The sequence below is a fragment of the Antechinus flavipes genome, chromosome 3 (genome assembly GCF_016432865.1).
Source record: "Antechinus flavipes isolate AdamAnt ecotype Samford, QLD, Australia chromosome 3, AdamAnt_v2, whole genome shotgun sequence".
Classification (NCBI taxonomy): Eukaryota; Metazoa; Chordata; class Mammalia; order Dasyuromorphia; family Dasyuridae; genus Antechinus; species Antechinus flavipes.
The window spans coordinates 228,458,010-228,481,746 of NC_067400.1; the positions used below are offsets into that span (position 1 = coordinate 228,458,010).

A 23,737-nucleotide genomic window follows, 5' to 3' on the forward strand; every position below is an offset into this window, starting at 1 on the left:
GCTCCGCCTTTTTCACAGGCCATCTGGGGCCCCAAGGTAGAAGGATTTATCCCCAGCAGGGATCTCCCGCTTGCAACAGGAACGCACGTTCCATATTTTTTGTTTCCGGGTGGGGTAATCTAAGAATGAGTACTAGCGATCTCCGTTTCCGGTGTGAACGGCGGTGGGGCAGCTGACGAGAGCGAAGCTGTGTGATGTGGACCCTCCGGGCCGCCGTCCGCCGCGGACTACCACTGCTCCGTGCGGCCTGTAGCTTCCGAGAAGGATTTGTGCCAGCCCCTCGGGGTCGCCGTGTCCGCGCGCTCTCCACCTTCGGCGGCAAGAACCTGGACAAGGGCAGTCTTCTTTCTGGGTCTGGAGGAGAGCCGATTGCCAGGAAAGGCTGGAAAGAGGAAGATGAGGAAGAGGATGAAACAGGAGAGGAAGATGAAGAGCATGAAGAGCTGCTGCTGGAGCGGGAGCCTTTGCTGCCCCAAGGGGCCCAGCGTGTATTTTTGCTTCACCCGGATGTCAAATGGGGAACTAAAAAACAGACTTTGACCCGAGGTAAATGACAGGCTTGGGGGCGGGGCTTGTAACCGGGAGGCAGACTTGCAAGAAGGGGACTGCGCGGGCCTCTGGTGAGCCGGGCTCAAAGTGGAAGGCCCTGGTTGCATCCCAATTTTATCTCTTGTCTTTGCTCTAGGCCAGCTTGTCAATTTAGTCGGGATTTATCTGTGTAAATCATTTTTTCCCTTCCTCCCATTCCCATAAAATTTCCTGAAATATGGAAAGGAAGGGGCAGGAGAGCAAATACTGTTGTTGTTGGGTTTTTTTTTTTTTTAATTCAAGTGAAGCGATACTGATCCTCAGGATACAATTTTTTTAAATGCCTACTCTGTGCCTGGCACTGTGTTAAGATCTGGGAACACAAAGACAGAAAGGAGACAATCCCTGCCCTGCAACGATTTACAAGCTAATATGGGAAGACAGTGTATTAATGGAAGTGGAGGTAGGGATCTTAAGAAGCACTCACACTCAGGATCCATATTTCAATTCAATAAATATTAAGAGCCAACCACTGTGCTAATTAATTAAGGACCCTCTCTACTGGACTAGCTGTTCTGCATATTCCGAATTCCATTTCCTACCTCCATCCATTCACCTACTTTGTGTCACCTGCCTTAATTGTATTCTTTCCATCCTCATCCCCCCCTTACCGCTTCAGCCTTTAATTATCTTAGTTCCAAACTCATCTTTACTTCCACCTATTTCATGAAGGCTTCACTAATTCCTTCCTACCCCTTCCCATTTATTAATGCTCTCTCCTCCTGAAAATGACCTTGTTTATTTATTTTATATATGTATTACCCTTTCCCTCTTTAATCCGCCCTTCAAGTATAAACTTCTTCAGTTCAAAAACCGTATTTTAGGGGTTCAAAATGAGAAGAGAAGTGCTTGGTTGTCCAGAAGATGACTGGAGAGTAAAATGAAGTAAAACTAGAGACTATCTATGGACCTTGTTAGCATTCACAAATTAGAACATCTGGGACACAGGGAGATATCCTTACCTGTTAAGTCCTCTGGGACATAGTTTATGGTCTTGAAGGTCAGGCAGTTGATAGAAGATAACAGGGGAATAAAAAAAGTTAGAGACAATTTTTAGTTTGATATAAGACTAGAATTTTGGAAACATTAGGTATGATAGACCTCTGGAGAAATTGAATGGGAATAGGGAAAAAAAAATCTTTTTCTCAGTGTTATATGGCATCTGCACAAAAAAATGGCCATATATTAGGGCATACAAACCTCACAAATGCAGAAAGGCAGAAATATTATATGCAACCTTTTCATATCATGATACAATAAAAGTCATGTCTACCTAACTACTATTCCAAAGGAAAATGAATTTCCCCAAAAAGCTGATTGAAGTAGAATTTGAAATTATAGTGAGAACATTTGGGTAGAGATATGCAAATAAAATGACACCTCTTTTCTGAAAGAAAATATTGATTAGGATTCCAATCCCATTATGGTTTCACTCTTGTCCTGATTTCATGGACTAAGATAATCTGATTTACCAGGGCCTTGATTTTTTTTCACAAAGCCGAACTTCAGGTGGCTGAGGCAAAAACTCTAGTGCATACCCTGATGAACTGGTCAGTGGAAGAGACAATGATCGTATCAACAAAAACCCCAGACAAGAAGCTGGTATTTGGCAAAGGGAATTTTGAACTTCTGACAGGTGAGTGGGATTAGGAAGCATTGATACTGGATTTTATGTAGTATTGAACAATGATTCCAATCTTTACTCTTGTGTATCCTTCAACTATGGTTATGAAAAGTCAAAAATAATTGTTGATTATCATTATATAATGCAAAAATTTGGTCTAGGATTGAAACCAGCTTCAATGAAACCAGCTTCAAAGGACTGGTATAAAAGTACATTAGAAGATAAAAGTGATACATGAATGTGATTATGTCATTAGCCTTTTCCTATATATCACCTGATACATTTAATTTAAAATAGAAACCTCAGATTGTTACTCTGTAAATTATTAACAAGATTTGATTACATGTTTATCATATATTTTTAATATCTTGAAGGAATACATGAAAAGTGTAATGTCAGCCAAAACTATCTGAAGTTTAACCTCTTTAATCATACTTTTGCATCGGAAATGGAATCAATCAAAAATATCCATTCTTTGGTCAACTTACCTTAAATTCAAAATCTATATCACTCTATCCCATTTTCTTCTTTTTTATCACTGTCCTGTTTCTTTCTGCTCAGGAGAGCTCCTCTATTTAACCTGATTCAGCATACTTTTCCCCCAGGTCTAGAACGACATTTATTTCCATTATATTTATTTTCATAATATTCCCTCCAAGTACAAATTCACTTTCTCTATAGAAACTTTCCTACATTAGGCAGTTGTCCTATGGTAGAAAAAACACAGGCTTTAAAAATCAAGACACTTAACTTATCCAAAATTGGATTTACTTCCTTCTTTCCTCTTTTTACCCTCTCCCCTTTCTCCTTCCCTCCCCCCACCCCCACCATGAGGTATTTATAATACAAAATTGTTGTGAAGAATAGATGCCATAATGTATGTAAAGAACTTTGTAAACCATAAAGCATTACATCAATGCTAATTGTGACTGCTTCACTACTTTATCTTGTTTCCATTTAGCCATTATAGCAGTTTGTTGATGTTATAATTTATATATTAAGAAAATAAGTTTCCAAAGTGTTAGAATGAGATCTCTGTAATATACTGTAATCCCAGAGTGCAAGTTCTGTGATTTGTTTGATTTCCTTTTTTCCTTAGAAAAAATTAGAGGATCACCACAAATAACTTCTGTCTTCCTGAATGTGGAAAGAATGAGTCCATTAACAAAGGTATGATAATTTTTTGTTTTTTAGAGGGATGCCTTGAAGTAAAACATGGAATAAATTTAAAACCTAATAAGTGTTAACTAAGTGTAAATTTACAAAGTATAAACTTTGAAGAAGTGAAGTTAAAATAAAATAATGCTTTTAGATCTAGCCCAAGGTCCTTTCCTCAGTATCAGCTATATAACTGTCAGCGCTTTGAATCAAGAAGATAGTACTTTTCCCCTTATAATTGTATATATTGAGGACTCTCTAGATTACAATATAGCTAGTGATCATCCATATATGTGGAAAGCAAAATATATAATTTCTATTTATAATTGATAATCTTACCTTTCATTTAACTCCCCTTATCTGTTGTCCCAAGGTTTTGGGGAGTCTTAAGTAATAGTTCTATTTGGAGTTCTTTTCCCCATATATGTTCAGAAAGAATTTTGTGGCCTTTTTAACTATGTGGTATATATCCTTCTACCTCTCACTTTTTTTTTTTTCATGTCTTTTTGTTTTTTGTTTTCTTAAAGAAAGAACTCGAAGCTGCCTGGGGAGTAGAAGTATTTGACCGATTCACAATTGTTCTTCATATTTTCCGCTGCAATGCTAAGACTAAGGAAGCTAAACTTCAGATTGCTTTGGCTGAAATTCCACTTCTCAGGTACTTCCTTATAATGGCCCTCTAAACAAAACCTTTATCATTTCATCATTTGCATCTCCCCTAAGCAAAACTAAGTAAAAATGTTCCTTCTTAAAAAGTAAAATGTCCATCCTGAGAGAGTCTCTCATTTTTTTCCTTTAATATGTTTGTGTTAACATTTCACTAACAAATTATTTTACGAAATAGAATCATTACGTTTTCACTAAGAATCATCTTAATGAAAGCAGATATCCATGCCAGTGCTTCATTTGTGGATGGTTATCTTGGTTTTCAAAAGCTATATAACAAAGCACAAGTTCTGTTTACAGCATGCTTTTAGTCTTCATTAGTGGTAGAAAAACCCATACTAACAAAATGACATCCTTTAAAAAAAAATATTATTTTTTGACATTTACTCCCCTCCCCCCCACCCCAGGCAATTGGGGTTAAGTGACTTGCCCATGATCATACAGCTAGGATGTGTTAAGTGTCTGAAATCAGATTTGAACTCAGATCTTCCTGACTTCAGGGCTGGTACCCTATCGACTTTGCCACTTAGTTGCCCCGGCATTTACTTTTATAAGATTATGATTTTCATTTATATTCTCCTCTCCCCAAAATGGCAGTCAATCTGGTATTGGTTATACAGGTACAATGATATTAAACATTTTCTTATTTTTAATAGTATTTTTCCAAATACATGCAAAGATAGTTTTCAACATTCACCTCTGCAAACCTTTTGTTCCAGTTTTTCTTTTTCCTTTCCCTTGCCTTCCCCAAGACAGCAAGCAATCTAATATAGGTTAAACATAAACACATTTTCACATAAGAAAATAATAGATCCTTAAAGAAATATTAAAGAAAATCAATGGCAAATGATAAAAATTTGCTATAAATCTTGTGACTAAGAATACCGTATTAAATTCCTTTACATTATCTGAGATAACATTGATTTGGACTTTCTTTGCATCCTGTGAAAGTCTTGCCCTTAAATTCATCACAGCACCTTAAAGGTTTTCCTTCTCCTGACAACAAAATCATCAAAGTAGTCTCAAGTAGTCTATCTGGTATCTCTCACCCTCATCATATGAGCAGTCTTTCTTCTATAATATATTTCTTATTTGTTAGATGAGGTACAGCTATTGTCCTCTGTGCAAGATTGATTTTTAGTTCTTTAAAAACAGTTTTGTTCTATAATAGGTATAACCTTAAGATTTTAATCTAAGGACCTCTGGATCATGTTGTTTTCACTCTTCAATTTATAGGTCTTTCATCAACCCTATACTGTACTGAACTTTTATATCTTGAGAACTGGGATTTTCTCAGCTTTTTAAATGCTTTACGTGATGGATCATTGAATAAGGGTTTCTCTATTGTTATATTTTTCTTCTTTTTTTTTTTTTAATAAGTTTTTATTGATAGAACACATGCCAGGGTAATTTTTTACAGCATTATCCCTTACATTCACTTCTGTTCCGATTTTTCCCCTCCCTCCCTCCACCCCTTCCCCCAGATGGCAAGCAGTCCTTTACATGTTGAATGGGTTGCAGTATATCCTAGATACAATATATGTGTGCAGAACCGAACAGTTTTCTTGTTGCACAGGGAGAATTGAATTCAGAAGGTAAAAAATAACCCGGGAAGAAAAACAAAAATGCAAGCAGTTTATATTCATTTCCCAGTGTTCTTTCTCTGGGTGTAGTTGCTTCTGTCTATCTTTGATCAATTAAGGCTCTCTTTATCGAAGAGATCCACTTCCATCAGAATACATCCTCAAACAGTATCGTTGTTGAGGTATATAGTGATCTCCTGGTTCTGCTCATTTCACTCAGTATTGTTATATTTTTCAAAGAATCTTAAATGATTTTGATATATGAATAAGACTTCGTGTGAGAAAATCGTCTTTAAAGTAGTAAGCAAACTCTAATTCTGACATGCATGAATATTTTCGTTGTTGTTTTCATTGTTGTTGGTTGCTTGCTATTTTTCTCTTTGTTCTGGTTAGTGTCATTTTTATTTCTTTAAGCACATCTAAGACTAATTTTAAAACCCAAGTGTAGTTTTTACTGTCTATAATAATGAAAAGTTAAGTATTTAAAAAAAAAAAACTTTGCAGGTCTTCTCCATTTTTCTTCTTTTGTAGTCCTACTTCCACTGTCATGCTTAAATGTACATCTTGTAGATGACTGTGTGATGGGATCTCTCTCTGAACTTTGTTTAACTGAGTTGTATCTATTAACAGCTTCTTCCTGAGAGAGTTTTGTTCATAATATTATTTTGAAGAGTTTCTTTGTTAAGGCTTTACCAAAAAGTTCATATTCGAAATTGTAAGTAACTTTGGCTCTCTCTCTTTCTATTAGGTAAGCAAGTCAAGTATTTGATAAGAAAACTGCTTTTAAGCTTTTTTAGTCTCCTTGTTATGATAATTGATTTATGATTCTTTTTTAAATTTCTATATAAAATTATTACAGTTTACTATCCATTAAACTTCTTTCATTATTGATAACTTATTTAGATCAGGATTTAATTATTTCAGTCACACACCTTTGCTTTTTCTCAATATAATTTCTTCTAGTTTAATACTAATTCTGTTCTTTGCTTTAACAAGTTGGTAGTCTGACAATATATAATTTAAGATTGCCATCAATAACAACTTGCTTCCTAACTTTTAAAATATGATCAGTTTCATTTTTTTGACAAAGACTTTGGCATAGTTAGCTCAAAATGATGTTTGATTATTTTTCATATTTAGAGACATGTTTAAACTGTTTGATTTGCTTCCATTTTTTTGTCACTTTCATATTTAGATTTTTATTCTGCCTTTTGACTAAAATTTTTATACTTCATATTATGAAATTTGTATTTCTGTGATCAGTAGGTAAACTTGCTAAGTATTTTAAAATAATTTCCCTCCTATTTCAATATCAGGTCAAATCTGAGAAATGAAGTTGCTCAATTAGATCAGCAAGGTGGTGGCTCCCGCTATATCATGGGATCAGGTAAAACAAAATACTTTAGGCTATCTGTGGCTACAAATGAAGCCAGTAGCAAAAGTATTTAGTGAACAAATAAATATATTGGAAATATACCTGACATTGTGACATTGTGAGTTTAGAATACATTCAAAATTGGAAAAAGATAATTCAAAATCACGTCATCTCTTATATGTCTTATATATCCCCAAACATATTGCTCATTAACAAAGTACAGTTTTGTCAAATACCTGGCATGTGTATTGCGGTGAAAATATTTCTCTGAGCTATGGATGACTTTTTTTCAACTTCTTTTAGAGCAGAAAGGTACTAGAGGCTATATAAGAAAAACAATAATGTCCTCTTGGTTACTGTGAATTAATAATTTAGAAAGGGATATGCTGATCCTATGTTTTTTTCTTTATAAAGACCTTTAATAAAAATTTTCTTTTTCTACTTTCATCCTATTCTTACTAAAAAACAAAACCAAACTTTGCTTTTTAGGAGAAACACTCATGCAAATACAGCAGCGGGTCTTAAAAGAAAAAGAAATAAAAATTAAGAAAGCCTTGGAGAAGCTTAAGAAAAGAAGACATCTTCTCAGAAGTCAACGTAAAAAGCGTGAACTTCCCATTATTTCTATAATGGGATATACAAATTGTGGTAAGGAGAAAGCCTAATATGCATAGGATTTTTTATTTGTTTTTAGGGTGGGGTTTGTTTTTTTTTAATGCTTCCTTGTATAAACTTTAGGATATTCTACGTAGAAACATTAGAAGATTATAAAGAATAAACTCAAACTCCTCAATGGGAAATTCCATTCTATTTGGACCAAATTAACATCAATCAAATATTCCTTAACCACCTATTTACTCTTTGCCTATCATTTAAATAGCCACTTCTGCATATTACTTTTTATGGATGTCTTCTGTTTTGAAATTTTAGGATTACTGGTATTTAAGTAGAACATTTACTAGAAGGACAAAGCCATCTTTTGAATTAATAAGATTTTATAGTCTTTTTTTAAGATTAATTATGTTCTTAAATTTATGTAAAACTTCTATAATTAAGGTTATTTATATAGCAAATGAAGAATAATTTATAGGACTAAATTTCTGTTTCATCTATGTTTTGAAAGCATAGTTAAGTATACCCCCAGCCTAAAAAAGAGGCCAAATGCTTGCTTGTTTGTATTAAAATGAAAGAATAAAAACAATTATCACAAGATTACAGATTTAGATCCTACAGGTCTTCAAGCCCAACTCCCTTATCTTGCAAATGAGGAAATTGAAACATGGAAGTTAAACAAGTATCTTGTAGCCACACAGACTGAGGCAGAACCTCATGCAGGTCTTTCTAATTCTAACTTAGTATTTTCCTCTACTTTCAGAACTCAAACATGTAGTTTCTCTCAGCAAGGTAGTTTTGATGCTATTTGAGTGGTCTAGAGGTTAGTGGCTATAAGAGAGTTATTAAGAATCCCCTTTAAATCAGCTGCAGGTTTTAGGAGTGAAAGAATTCACTTATTCCCAAATATTAGGTGCAAAATAAAAGTTTATTGTTAGATAGAAATCAATTTAACCAGAGACTGATTTCTATAATGGCAGATCTATGGAAAATGGAGTTTTGCTCTAAGAATGCAGTTCTCAGTGGACAGAGGGTCCTGGCAGTAAAGGGAGCTACTGGTCAATCTGCAAAGACATTAATTGATGGAAACTTATTATATTGGGTGTCTTGGTGGGGGCTGGGCCAACCAAAGCAGATCAGAACCAGTGGAGTCTAGGAGAGCCCAAAATGGTTCAGTCCTAATAGGGGCTGGGATAAGCCCTGATCTCCTATTAGGATTCAAAGGGATGCTTTTTGACCAGGATTTGTAATTGAATCAAAGGCTCTGGCATCTTGGAAAGACAACTTAATTTGTCTGTGGAGGATATGCCTCAGTCAAGAGGGGCTGGAAATCTGAAAGGAATCACAGATCAATAAGAAATACAGTTTCTTAAAGGGACCCCAACCCGCTTCAGTTTGAATCCCTCAAGGGCAAAATATGCCCTTTTATTCTCTCTTTATTTCTCTGGAGCATTACCTCTAATAAGTCATTTTTGTTCTTTCATGGCCTATGTAAAGGTCACTTTACAGAAGATTAAAAAAAAAAAAACAAGATTTGAGTCCCTCTATTGTTCCATCCTCCCTAAAAAGGGTCCCAACTCTTCTTTGAACTGCCTTTTTCTTCCAATTTAACTTTTTTTTTTTAAACAATTATAACTTTTTATTGACAGAACCCATGCCTGGGTAATTTTTTACAGCATTATCCCTTGCATTCACTTCTGTTCCTATGTTTCCCCTCCCTCCCTCCACCCCCTCCCCCAGATGGCAAGCAGTCCTATACATGTTAAATAGGTCACGATATATCCTAGATACAATATATGTGTGCAGAACCGAACAGTTCTCTTGTTGCACAGGAAAAATTGGATTCACACAGTATAAATAACCCAGGAAGAAAAACAAAAATGCAAACAGTTTACATTCATTTCCCAGTGTTCTGTCCATCATTGATCAATTGAAACTGAGTTAGATCTTCTCTTTGTTGAAGAAATCCACTTCCATCAGAATACATCCTCATACGGTATCATTATTGAGGTATACAATGATCTCCTGGTTCTGCTCATTTCACTTAGCATCAGTTCATGTAAGTCTCTCCAAGCCTCTCTGTATTCATCCTGATGGTCATTTCTTACAGAACAATAATATTCCATAATATTCATATATCACAATTTACCCAACCATTCTCCAATTGATGGGCATCCATTCATTTTCCAGTTTCTAGCCACTACAAACAGGGCTGCCACAAACATTTTGCCACATACAGGTCCCTTTCCCTTCTTTAAGATCTCTTTGAGGTATAAGTCCAGTAGTAACACTGCTAGATCAAAGGGTATGCACAGTTTGATAACTTTGGGGGCATAATTCCAGATTGCTCTCCAGAATGGCTGGATATATTCACAATTCCACCAACAATGCATTAGTGTTCCAGTTTTCCCGCATCCCTTCCAACATTCATCATTGTTTTTTCCCGTCATCTTAGCCAATCTGACAGGTGTGTAGTGGTATCTCAGAGTTGTCTTAATTTGCATTTCTCTGATCAATAGTGATTTGGAACACTCTTTCATATGAGTGGAAATAGTTTGAATTTCATCATTTGGAAATTGTCTATTCATATCTTTTGACCATTTACCCATTGGAGAATGGCTTGATTTCTTATAAATTAGAGTCAATTCTCTATATATTTTGGACATGAGGCCTTTATCAGAACCTTTAACTGTGAAAATGTTTTTCCTGTTTGTTGCTTCCCTTCTAATCTTGTTTGCATTAGTTTTGTTTGTACAAAGGCTTTTAAATTTGATATAATCAAAATTTTCTATTTTGTGATCAATAATGATCTCTACTTAGTCTTTGGTCACAAATTTCTTCCTCTTCCACAAGTCTGAGAGGTAAACTATCCTATGTTCCTCTAATTTATTTATAATCTTGTTCTTTATGCCTAAATCACGGACCCATTTTGATCTTATCTTGTATATAATGTTAAGTGTGGGTCCATGCCTACCCAACTTAACTTTTTTTAAAACAGCAACAGCCTTTTATTGTCTTTATGCTCTTAACATCCTTTAACAGGTTCATTTCATTCTGAAAGCTGACATCCCTATCACAATTTTTTATTAGCCTTTTGTTGCCTGACTATACTTCCATCTTTGGTACATTTTAAACAATTTGATTTGGCTTACTCCAGCTAAGAAATATCAAGTAATTAACATTTCTCAATAACTTCTCTTCATCTAGGAGCCAGAAGTTAAACCTTTAATTTCAGGTTAACTGAATACTGTTCAAAGAGTATCAGCAGTCAAGGAGTTCCAGTCATAGAGCCTTTTGTGGTCACTTCTCTACTCTTCCCCATTTAAACAGCTACCATAGCTTCTTCTCATTTGCTACCACACAGTAGGGTATGCCAGCTATATAAAATATTGCCTTTTAATGCAAAGTACCCCATTAATGTTTGTATGGATCTTTATTGTCCTATCAGTTTGTAAGCTTGGGGGAGAAATAGTTGCTCAGTGCTTTATGCAAATACATAATATTGTCCATTTTTTTTTATTCTTATGAGAATGATATTTTAGTAAGTAGGAAAAAATAAAATTATAGAGGCACAAAGGACCCTAAAGATTATGAAGTTCAAGCTCCTTATTTTACAGAGGAGGAAAAGAGAACTCATGGAAGGCTATGATTTACTACACACCTAGAGGCAACATACTTTAAATTGCTTTATGGAAGAGAGGCAGCAAGGTATAACAGCTAGAGAGCCAAGTCAGAAAGATCTCGGTTTAAATTTGCCTCTGTCATACACTCATAGGGTGTCCTGAGCAAATAATTAGCTTCTTAATGTTTCCACTGACGCTTTAAGACTATAAATTGTAATATAATTGCTGATTTGCATTGGTAGAGGCAGTTTGTTCACTAGAAATTTCCTATACTAATGAAATCACAGATCTGAATGAAGTCGAAAAAGGGGAAAGATAATTACCCAGGTTCCTAAATGAATATGTGATCTCATTAATCCAAGAATTTCATCAAAAGATCAGCTCACCAAAGGTATTTAGCCTCTCAGAATAATTCTAGAGTGGAACTCAAAACCCTCTTCCCATTTTCCTAGTCTGCTTTCCCTGTCCTCATCTCCTTCCTCTTAAGACAGTTCATTTCTTTTCTAAACAGCTCTGGTTGGTAGGAAATTTGACCTTATATTAAATATATCAGACTATATCAGATAACCTCCTTATTGAATGTGAATTTTAGAATGAAACAATCACTGACTTCTAAGCTTCCCATTCTATTTCACCAACTACTTCATCTATATTGTGCAGAATTAAGTTCAGAATAGAGGTTTCCCTCATTTCTCTCTTTCTGAAAGATGAGATTTCCAGTAAAGGAAGTCAGAAAGTTATCAGAGCTGTATTTGTAACAGGAAGAGATCTTTAACAGATGTCTAAATAGTTGGCCTACCCCTCTCTCCCATAACTACTATAACAGCTCTTTGTGCAAGTTTTGAGATCCATATAGGAATTAATCATCTTTTTTTTTCCTTTTAACTAGGCATGAAACTATGCATTAATGTAGTATTGAAAAGAACAACCCCAATGCTTCTTTTGCCATAGAAAAAAATATTTTAAATGGAAGTTTAATGTAGCTTAATATTTTGTTTTTATTAATACCATTCTAGTTCACAAACTCGAAATGAGGACAATAGAATTATCATTAAAAAAAAAAAAAAAGATGCAGATCACAAATTGTCTATATCTACCTATCCTGCATGATTGTTGTCTATGTCTTCCCAACATTGTGGAATTTTCCTAACCTTTTAAAGGTGCCAGTTGACCAGCCTATCTCTTTGCCTATCATTAACCCTCACTCTTCAAACAATCAGCCCATCTTCTCTTCCTCATAAAATTCCTTGATGAGATCTTTCACTCCTGCTTTTTAGATTTCATTATTGAATATATCTTTTAACCACCTTACATCTAACATTTACTTCCCCATCACCCTCTGCATGACAGTCATTTTAAATTTTAGCAACATGGATAAAATATTTCTATTGAAAAATAGGACCTTGCTTTCATGGGAAAATTTGCATCAATAAAAAAAGTCTTGTTTTTTTTCTTCAGGGCTATCCAACCTACCTTTGTGCTTCTGTTCAACTCTGGACCCATTTCAATATCTGTATCATCTATTCCAAATACAGAAAATTATAAACATAGTTAACAAAATTATAATTTTAACTCACAAATTAAAATTTTTGATTGTGTTAAAATATTTGATTTTGACTGCTCTTTTAGGAAAAACTACTTTAATCAAAGCTTTGACTGGGGATGCAGCAGTTCAGCCTCGTGATCAATTGTTTGCTACTCTGGATATTACAGCGCATTCTGGATCTTTGCCTTCCCATATGACTGTTGTTTATGTAGACACCATTGGATTCCTCTCTCAACTTCCTCATGATCTCATTGAGTCCTTTTCAGCTACACTGGAAGATGTAGCTTACTCAGTAGGTTAATATGATAAAAATTGCCAAGCAATGACAGTTTTCTTCCTTTTTTTTTTTTTTTTTTTTTTTAAGTTAGTAAATTTTGTAAGCATTTATCTCTCCAGCAGTTAGGTGACTCAGTTGATCAAATTCTAGGCCTGAAGTCAGGAAAACTTGAGTTCATATCCAGCCTCAGATACTTACTAACAGTGTGGATAAGTCTCGTAACTTGTTTGCCTCAGTTTCCTCATCTATAAAATGGAGATAATAATAGCACTTATCTCACAGGGTTGTTGACAGATCAAATGAGGTGTTAATTGCATGATGCTTGGCACATTTCAAGTGAATGCCAGGAACATCCGATCAAATTGTCAGTAACAAAGGGTTCTGAATGTTACATTTGTTAAAAACTGGCATGAATAAATAACTTTAAAAATCACCACAAACTTAATTAATCAAAAATATCAAAGAAATTAAAGGGAGTAAAATCTTCTTTAAAACCCTTGGTAGTTAACAAGATTAATGATTTAACAAAAAAAAATATGCTTTTGTTCTTCGTGTTCTTCCAAGTATTATCTGAAGTTCTACTATGCCTGGCTTTGTTTTATTGATCTTAATTAAATATCTTTGTTTTTATATCTTCTAATATTAGCATTTACATAATACCTCCTATGTGCAACATGTTATGTTACCTATTTTATAAATATGATCTCATGTGAGTCTCACAACAGCACTGCCAGATAGGTGCTATTATCACCCCCGTTTTACAGTTGAGGAAACTGAGGCAAATAGAGGTTAAGTGACTTGTCCAAGGTCACATAATTAGTATGTATCTGAGGCCATATTTGAACTCAAGTCTTCCTTACTCCAGGCTCAGAGCTATCCACTTTGCCACCAACTTGCCTCATTTTCACATATATTCTTCCTCTCTTCTCTTACTCAGAAAGCTATCTCTCTTAACAAAAATTTTAAAAGGAAGGGGAAAAAGCAGTTCGGTAAACAGCTTGTCTAATAATACATGAGATTGTACATTCTCATAGTACCCTATTTCTTCATTAAAGGAACGAAAGTTTTAGCTTTGTTTTACAAGTAACTTTTTTGATTCAGGCTTACAGGAACAAGTTCATATGATGTCTTTAAATCCCTTTTAGTACTATAAATATTCAAAATGCAATCTAATCATTGTGACCTTTTGAGACAGAGAACTAATCCTTTATTCATAGAAAAGTACATTACCATATGTCTGTTTTGTTGATCTTAGAGACTTATTATGGAAACTGTCCTCATGTAACCATATGTATTTTATAGGATGTAATAATCCATGTGAGAGACATAAGTCACCCTGAGACTGACCTCCAGAAAGCAAGCGTTTTATCTGTTCTAAAGAGTCTGAATCTGCCAAACCAGTTACTAGATTCAATTATAGAAGTTCACAACAAGGTGGACTTAGTAGAAAGGTAAGGAAAAATGCAGTGTTTTAAACTTATATTTTTTCCACACCCTTCTCTTCTTGCTGAAATTTTCCTTGGGAGACTATTTAGTACTCCTCTTTTCTTGAAACTTTTTCATCTTGAGTTCCTCCATTAGGTGGATTTCCTTATATACATGAAAAGAAAGGTCTGCTAGTTATAATATAGGTACTACATGGTATCTATAATGCCTTTCCCATGGATTAGTTTTTTTTTTCAGTCATGTAGACCAGGCTCTTTCACTCCTAAGATGTTAAAGAAATAGAGGTTTTTTCCAGCTGGCAAGGGTAGTATACAATGCTACCTGTTCATTATTTTTTCAGTTACCCAGGCTAATCTTCAATCTCACTCCTTTCTTCACATATATTATTTATTAGTTGATTAACCTAACTTGGTTGCTTCTTCATACACCTTTAACAATGCTTGCCAATCTTCTTTGTTTTTCAGCTATGAATCTATAGAACCAAATGCCATAACCATTTCTGCTCTTCTTGGGCATGGATTGGAGAAACTGAAAGCAGAAATAGAAAGTGCAGTTTTGAAAGCAACTGGAAAAAAACTTCTCACTCTTAATATAAAGCTGGAAGGAGCTCAGCTAAGGTAAATAGAGAGGTAACCATAGTTAACTGAGAATAATTGCTACAGTATCATCACTGGATTGATTTAAAAACATGACTTACAAAAAAGAAAAAACTTGATTAATAAAACCTAAAATAAACAACTGCTTAAAAAGCTTTATAATCAGATTTTGTATTTCCCTGGGAATAAAGGGAAAGTTCTTATGTCTCTGAAGGTAATTCAGTTTTGGAATCTAAAAATTGTTTTTTGGGGGGTTTTTTGCTGAAGCAATTGGGATTAAGTGATTTTGCCTAGGGTCACACAGCTAGGAAGTGATAAATGTTTGAACAAGATTTGAACTCAGGTCTTCTGACTTCAGGGCTGGTGCTCTATCTACTGCACTACCTAGCTGCCCCTAAAAATTGTATTCTTGAAGCAATCTAGGGCAGATGCCATACCATAACTACAGCAGCATCTCAAACCCTTGCAGAGTAATTTAGCATATGGACTAGGAAATTAAAGATAATATCTGAAATAGGAAATAGAAGGCAATAGAAAGTTGGTAGGAAAGGGCTGAATGAAAGTGTACTTGGATAAAGGGTAATTGACCCAGTCAGACCCAATCTTGGGGGGAAATTAACAAAGTTACTGATTTATATACAAATTTAATAAGAAGTAATCTAGAAGGCCAAGACTTCAGAACATCAGTTAATTATATTCAGGATAGAAAGTGAAATGTACAGAAGTCAGATACAGAAATGGAGAATGGGTTGGAGGGACCCAATTGTAATCATTCATTATTCAGTGTCCTCTAGGAAAGAGGTCTCCAGAGAATAGTATTATCAGTAGCTTGGGTAAAGGCATAATTTTATACTTCTTAGCCAAATAACAGAAAACTTGGAGGAATAGCTAAAACACTGGATGACAATCACAGACTTCATAAAAATCTTGACAGACTGGAACACTGTGCTCTAATCAGATGAATTTTATTGGAAATAAATGTAAAAGTCTTACATTTGAGTTAAATCAATTTCATAAACAATGGGGCAGGCATCAATAGATAAAAAAAGATATAGAGGTTTTAGAAGATGCAACTTAGTAGGGGTCAAGAATGTATTATGAATTCACTCCAAAAAAAGCATTTAAGTAGTGTCACTACTGGGGATACAGAAACAAAAACAAAACAGGCTTTGCCCTCTACTATCTTCTATTGAAGAGAAAAGCATCTCACAACTGAGGGCAAACAGAATAGTTGAACTTTGGAAGCTGATGAAATCACAAAGATAGAAGTGGACCCAGGGACAGAATCCTGGGGTATACCCACATAGAGGAGATGGGCTTGAATGATAATCTGGCAAAGGAAAGTAAGCGATAAAAGATAAAAGAAATAGAAAAAACTGTCACTAAAACTAGGAAGTGTAGTTTCTAGGAGGAGAGGTTGAGCAATGTTGTCAAATGCTGCAAGCAGTCAGGAGTGATGAAAGACCATTCGATTTTTGGAAACCTTAAGAGAAACATTTCAGCCAAGTTTTGAGGTTGTGAAGTCAGATGCTGTAGTGTTCTGGGTTGGTTTTCTGGAGGTCTCTCTGGACCAGCCTTCATTACAGTTGAGTAGTCACCAGAAGAATAACCAGATATTAAAGTCCAAATTCTTTATTGTCTCCTTCAAAGTCTAGTTTCCTTGCCTGGGGCCCAGCTAGCTTTCTTGTAGCCTTCAGGATGGGTCTTGGTCTCAGTGGAGAAATGCAGGAGGCCAGCCACCAAGGTGATGTGAGAGGAGTGAATCTCTCTGAGTCCGAGGGCTTGTGCTCCAGCCTCTGGCCATCACAGAGATGGATAATGGAATGAATCTGTCTCTGAATCCTTCTGAGTCTGTACCAGTCTCTCCCAAAGTGCAGGAAAGAGAGCCACAGGGGCCTGATCAAAGATGGAATGAATCTGTCTCCAAGTCCCATCCTGGCTCAGTTTGTCCTAGTTTATATGCTCTATTATAATTAGATCATTTACAGTATGCTGAGTATAAACCAGTCATTATATCACTAAGGAACCATTATTTGTTGTAAGATTAAATCAGTCATACTGAACTGGAGAACTATTAAGCACCATGCTAAACTAGATAACCATTGTCTTATCAATTCTACTGACTTAACTGATTGAAACATCCTTGTTTCAAGTACAGAGTTCTGGCCCCATAACAAAATGCTAAAGTACAGACAATTGGTTTACAGGATGTGATGGAAAGGCAGTTTCTGTAGACAAGCTTTAATGTAATGTTGGCTGTGAAATGATGGAGAGATCTAGGACTGATAACCTCTTTGAAACTATAGGTCATTTGAAGAATCTTCTAAAGATAACAAATACTGGGCATATTTGTAGGCAACAGAAAAGAAATCAAATTGATAGGAATTCTTGAAGAGTAGAGGGTGGGGGAATGATTGAGGAAACAAACTGCTGAAGGATATGGGCAGGGATAATATCAAGAACTTAAATAGAATTAATCTTTATGGTGTCCAGAAGACCTACTCCTTCCTTCTGTGATTAGAGAATAGAAAAGAGGGGGCAGCTAAAGTGGCGCAGTAAATAGGGCACCAACTCTGAAGTGAGAAGGACCTGAGTTCAAATCTGGTCTTGGACATTGAATACTTGCTAGCTGTATAATAACTCTGGGCAAGTCACTTTAACCCCAATTGCGTCAGAGGGGAAAAAAAGACAGTTGCTAATGAGAATAGAAGAGAGAACAGTAGAAAATGTCAAAAAGTTTTAAGATTTATAATAGAGAATAGAGAGCTTATGATAAATGGCATATTTTCTCTCTTCTGAGAGGGAAGCATACTGTGAGTGAATGAGGAGAGAAAGTATAAAACAATCCATGTGAGGAGTGTGTGATTTAATTATGAAAGAAAGTAAAAGGATTATTTTGATACAGTGAGGATCTAGTTGAAATTTTAGAGTGTAAAATTGTAATGGACATAGATTTTGTGATATTTAGTTATGTTATCGTGGAAACTCCTCAAATAAGGGTTAGGCTAGATGGGTACTGCTAATTTTTTCAACTTTGAATTTCTCATGCTGTTTAGCAATATATTAGTAAAAATAGAAAAGAGGGGTGGTGAACAATTCCAGGCTTTGATTCTGGCAAGGCATTGGGTGGCAATAGAGCAAAAGATTCAAGAGCAGAAAATAGTTTATGCTTGAACTAGTTAACTATAGAGTTATGATTAGGAAGAGATGATAAATGAAACCAGAGCATTGAGAAATAGAGAAACTAAAGATTCCAATGAGACAAAATAATAGTTTTAGGAGGAGTAAGTTACAAGGACAGATAGATAGTAGATTGTGATCTAATTGAGGAATTCTTGATAATAAGGTAAAAAATCACTCAGCAAGTGATGATATCAAGGATTTAGATTTTCTTATATATAGTTGAAATGAAGTGAAGGTATTAGTCAGGGGACTTGAGGAGGTTAATGATGTGGAAGACCAGAGTGCTTGAGAAAACATCAGCATGTCTTATGACATCCCCCAGGTAGAAGGGCAAGTATTAGAGCAGACCAAGTCTATGACCTCGGTACTACATTGCTTGTGACAGGAAAAAAAAAAAAAAAAACAGCTTAGAATCAGAAGTTTAATTTTGAGGAGTTCCTGACACATACACAAAAAAAGATCCCTGATTTGGACAGAATAAAGCTCAAAAGATTCCTTTGGTTCTTTAGTGACATCAGAGGGAAGATCTAGAAGCATGTCTACTTCTCTTCCTGTTCCAGAATGAGAAAATCAGCATGAGAAAGAGTATGTCTGATACTGGAGGGAGTAGTTAAGGATGTAGTGTTTTTTAGGAGGAATATGGTCACCTTGAGTTTAGAATATAGAAGCAAGTAATACAAAGAAAAAAAGGCCTATGATACATTAACAATAAATAGATCAGGGGTAGAGGGGGTTAATATAATATTACAATAATATGTAATACATATATAATGACCAGTTTTAGGTAGATGATCTTCCCACTGTATTATATTGTACTCAGACTATAGCTGACATTGTCATTCATTTTAGGAACCACAGTTAAATTAGAGAAAGGTCCAAAAGAAGGAAAAGATGAAGGACCTTTTGTGCCTTATAAAGAATTAGACATATTTAGGCCCAAAAAATAATATACTCTGAAGAAACAAAGACATATTTAAATAAACTTTTTAAAGGCTATCATGTAAAAGAATTAGTTTTATTACACTGGACCTCAGAATCTAGGACTCTTAAGTGGAATGAGTAGAAGAATAAGCAAAACAGAAAAGAAGCAAAGAAGAAAATAAGCAAATTTAGACAACTTTCTAACATTTATAGTTATCTAAAATATAATAACTTCCTTTCCTCTCATTAATACACTTTAAGCAAAGACTTACTGGTATTATTGTACAATACTGGTAGTATTGTATTCCCTAATTTAGGGAAGGACTGGAGTCAGTTGATGGCCTATAAGGTCCATTCTAACTCTTGCAATTCTATTCCCTTCAGTGTGCACATGCACATACACACTCACATTCAAATATGAATTGGAATAAAATTAAGACCTTTTATCCTAGCACTAATGCTTGTCATATAGTAAATGCTAAAATGTTTTTTCATTGTTTTATTCATTAACCAAAATTGCAGAATATTTATTTTTGTCTGAGTTATAAAAAGACAATAATCATCTCTCAAGATGTATTTAAATTTATCACTAGATTAAAAATGGACATGTGTAGTACTTTTTCTCTAAAACTTTATGGAAAGATAATCCCAATGTAAACATTCTGGTTTAACCTATTTTAAAGACTGTAGCTCTGTAGCTTTTCTTATTTCCCTGAGTCTATACAGTTACAACTTTTTTCCCCCAAGGCAATTGGGGTTACACAGCTAGGAAGTGTTAAGTGTCTGAGGCCATATTTGAACTTGGGTCCTCCTGTCTTCATAGCTGGTGCTCTATCCACTGCTCCATCTAGCTGCCCCAGTTACAACTTTTAACCAGCTTTATGTTTTAAATACTGATTTTACAAATGATCAATTTTTAGCTCAAGCAAATGACATTTTCTTACTTTTAAGAAAAAATTACTTAGAGACTGAGATTTTAGAGGAAAGGTTTCCAACATATCTAATAAATAAATGAACTAGTATATGTATCAGCTCTTTTTAAATATTCCCAAATCATTTATATATTTTTAATAATATATTTTCAGGGCAGCTAGGTGGTGTTGTAGATAGATAGAGCACCAGCCATCAAGTCAGGAGGACATGAGTTCAAATTTGGTTTCAGACACTTAACACTTCCTGGCTGTGTGACTCTGGGCAAGTCACTTAACCCCAATTGCCTCGGCAAAAATAATAATAATAATTCATATTCATAGAGCTTTTCTGTTTTCAAAGCACTTTTACATAAACTGACTTTAGTCAACAAATACTTTCTTAAATTACTTTAATGCATAGAACCAAATGAAATACAAAAGAAATCTGAGACACAACCCCTCCTATATGAATTCTGGGGGAAACTGTTCTTTCTCTCTTTTTTTTTTATTATAGATTTTTATTTACAAAATATATGCATGAGTAATTTTTCAACATTGCCCCTTGCAAAACCTTTTGTTCTAGAGTTTACTCTCTTTCCCCCAACCCCCTCCTCTTAATGGCAGGTATTCCAATACATATTAAAATATATGTTAAATCCAATATATGTATACATATCCATACAGTTACCTTGCTGTACAAGAAAAATTGGATCTAAAAAGAAAAAAAAAACCTGAGAAGGAAAACAAAAATGCAAGCAAATAACATCAGAAAGAATGAAAATGCGATGGTGTAGTCCACACTCAGTTTCCACAATGCTGTCTCTGGATATAAATGGCTCTCTTCATTACTGAACAATTGAAACTGATCTGAATCAATTCATTGTTGAAGAGAGCCACATCCATCAGAATTGATCATCATATAGTCTTGTTGCCATGTACAGTGATCTCCTGGTTCTGCTCATTTCACTTAGCATCAGTTCATGTAAGTCTCTCCAGGCCTCTCTGAAATCATCCTGTTGGTCATTTCTTAAAGAACAATAATATTCCGTAGCATTCATATGCCATGACTTATTCAGCCATTCTCCATCTCATGGGCATCCATTCAGTTTCCAGTTTCTTGCCACTACAAAAAGGGCTGCCACAAACATTTTTTGCACATGTGGGCCCCTTTCCTTTCTATAAGATCTCTTTGGGTGACCCTAGGCAAGTCACTTAACCCCAGTTGCTTCAGGAAAAAAAAACTTTCTTTGGGATATAAGCCCAGTAGTAACACTGTTGGGTCAAAAGGTATGCACAGTTTGATAACTTTTTGAGCATAGTTCCAAATTGCTCTCCAAAATGGTTGGATTTATTCACAGTTCCACCAACAATGCATCAGTGTCCCAATTTTTCCACATCCCTTCCAACATTCATCATTATCTTTTCCTGTCATCTTAGCCAGTCTGAGAGGTGTGGAGTGGTATCTCAGAGTTGTTTTAATTTGCATTTCTCTAATCAATAGTGATTTGGAGCACCTTTTCATACGACTAGAAATAGGTTCAATTTCTTCATCTGAAAATTGTCTGTTCATATTCTTTGACCATTTATCAATTGGAGAAAAGCTTCATTTCTTATAAATTTGAGTCAATTCTCTATATATATTTCGGAAATGAGGCCTTTATCAGAATATTTAAATGTAAAAGTATTTCTCAGTTTATTGCTTTCCTAATCTTGTCTGCATTAGTTTTGTTTGTACAAAAACTTTTTAATTTAATGTAATCAGAATTTTCTATTTTGTGATCAATAATGATCTCTAGTTCTTCTTTGGTCACAAATTCCTTCCTCTTCCACAGGTCTGAGAGGTAAACGCTCCTATGTTCTTCTAATTTATTTATAATATCATTCTTTATCCTTAGATCATGAACCCATTTTGATCTTATCTTGGTATACAGTGTTAAGTGTGGGTCAATGCCTAGTTTCTGCCATACTAGTTTCCAATTTTACCAGTAGTTTTTGTCAAACAGTGAATTCTTATCCCACAGGCTGGGGTTTGGGAGTTTGTCAAACACTAGATTGCTATAGTTATTGACTATTTTGTCCTGTGAACCTAACCTATTCCACAGATCAACTAGTCTATTTCTTACCCAGTAGCAAATGGTTCTGATGATTGCTGCTTTATAATATAGGAAAACGGCTCTTTTTCAAGGTAAAAGTTTTTAATGTAAAATGTAAGTTGGTAGCATATAACATCAAATGGATTAATGATTTTCATAAAATGTTATCTTTTACTTATAGCTGGCTTTATAAAGAAGCAACTGTACAGGAAGTTGATGTTATACCTGAGAATGGAACAGCCAATGTAAAAGTCATCATAAGTAATTCAGCTTATGGCAAGTATAGAAAACTCTTTCCGATATAATAATGTATTCATTATAGTATGTAACTACTCAGCGTTTTAAGCATTCTGAAGGAATGTTGCCTAAATACCAAAATAGCTACTCCACTCTGCCTTTCATTTAAGATATGTTTGCTGCTATGTGAAGTAACAGCTCACCTTTAAAATGGATGTCAGATTATGTTAAATCTGAGTTGCTTTATATAGATAAAAAATATACTGGTTGAATCACTTTCTAGAAATTTGTTAGATCTAGAGTGCTGCCTTCACTTGTTTTTTAATCTGTAAATAAATATTTATGTTATTTTTGAGCTTTTTAAATCTTGGGGATTTTGTTTGTTTTTCTTGGGAGAAGAATCATGATAAAGAACTAAAATTTGCTTATCCAGCCATTATATTTTACATAATATTAAACTTTTTTTCTCCCTCCCCATCCATGGCAATCAATGTTTTCATGTGAATACAGTTTCACCATTCAGGGGATTTGAAAAAAATATTTCTACCTCTACCTCCTTAAACATTCAACCTATCCCAGCTAACTTATTCTTTTTTAAATAGAAAGATAGAAAACGGTTGTATTTCAGGGTTTATGGTAGATAATACCCTATCTTGTTTGTTTTCCAATTATTTTCTTATCTAGGTTCAACTATTATTTTCTTCATTCTTTTTGTTCTTACTATGCATATTACTCTATCCTAATCTTAAGCATTGGACTTACTGAGTTTAGATAACTTAGGCCTTGCCTTCAGAAAACTTGCCTTTTACTAGGACTAGGTGAAGAAGTGGAGGAAGGACATAAACATTTTATAAAAGTTAGAGAATGATGAGGGTATATCTTCACCACCACCCTTTTGCCTACTCTCAGATCCCCAGACAAAACAAGATTGTGTTTCTTGTTTTGAGATTGTGATTCTTTCTCTCTCGCTCTCACTCTTGCTCTCTCTCCTTTTTCTCCTCCTCTTCTTCCTCTATTTTATTACTATTAATGGTAATAGATGGATTGGGAAGCTATGAGGAGAACTGGGAATATAGCAGATGAGAAAGGAAGAGAGTGGGAAAAAGGGAACTAGAAGAAAAGCAAAAGATACCTCTAGAGGCAAATATCAGTGTTAGTAGGTAATAGAGTTGTAGAGTTTATAAGGCTATTCAGTTATCTATAAATTCCTTTGACTCCTTTACATTTTAGGAAAACTTGATTATACTATAGATCAGATTATTCAAAAAACAGATAATGTGTATCTCACCCTCCCCCTT

At 34.8% G+C, this 23,737-nt stretch overlaps 1 protein-coding gene across 1 annotated transcript; it reads left to right on the forward strand.

Annotated features, from left to right (window-relative positions):
- The first annotated feature begins 193 nt into the window (after positions 1-193).
- Positions 194-22,804, forward strand: GTPBP6 (GTP binding protein 6 (putative)). Its single transcript, XM_051984618.1, has 10 exons — positions 194-546; positions 2,087-2,224; positions 3,312-3,382; positions 3,898-4,028; positions 6,936-7,006; positions 7,484-7,642; positions 12,859-13,067; positions 14,355-14,503; positions 14,963-15,115; positions 22,384-22,804. Exons 1-10 carry the CDS (start codon positions 195-197, stop codon positions 22,505-22,507), a joined length of 1,557 nt encoding a protein of 518 aa, XP_051840578.1. The 5' UTR covers position 194; the 3' UTR covers positions 22,508-22,804.
- Positions 22,805-23,737: the final 933 nt, after the last annotated feature.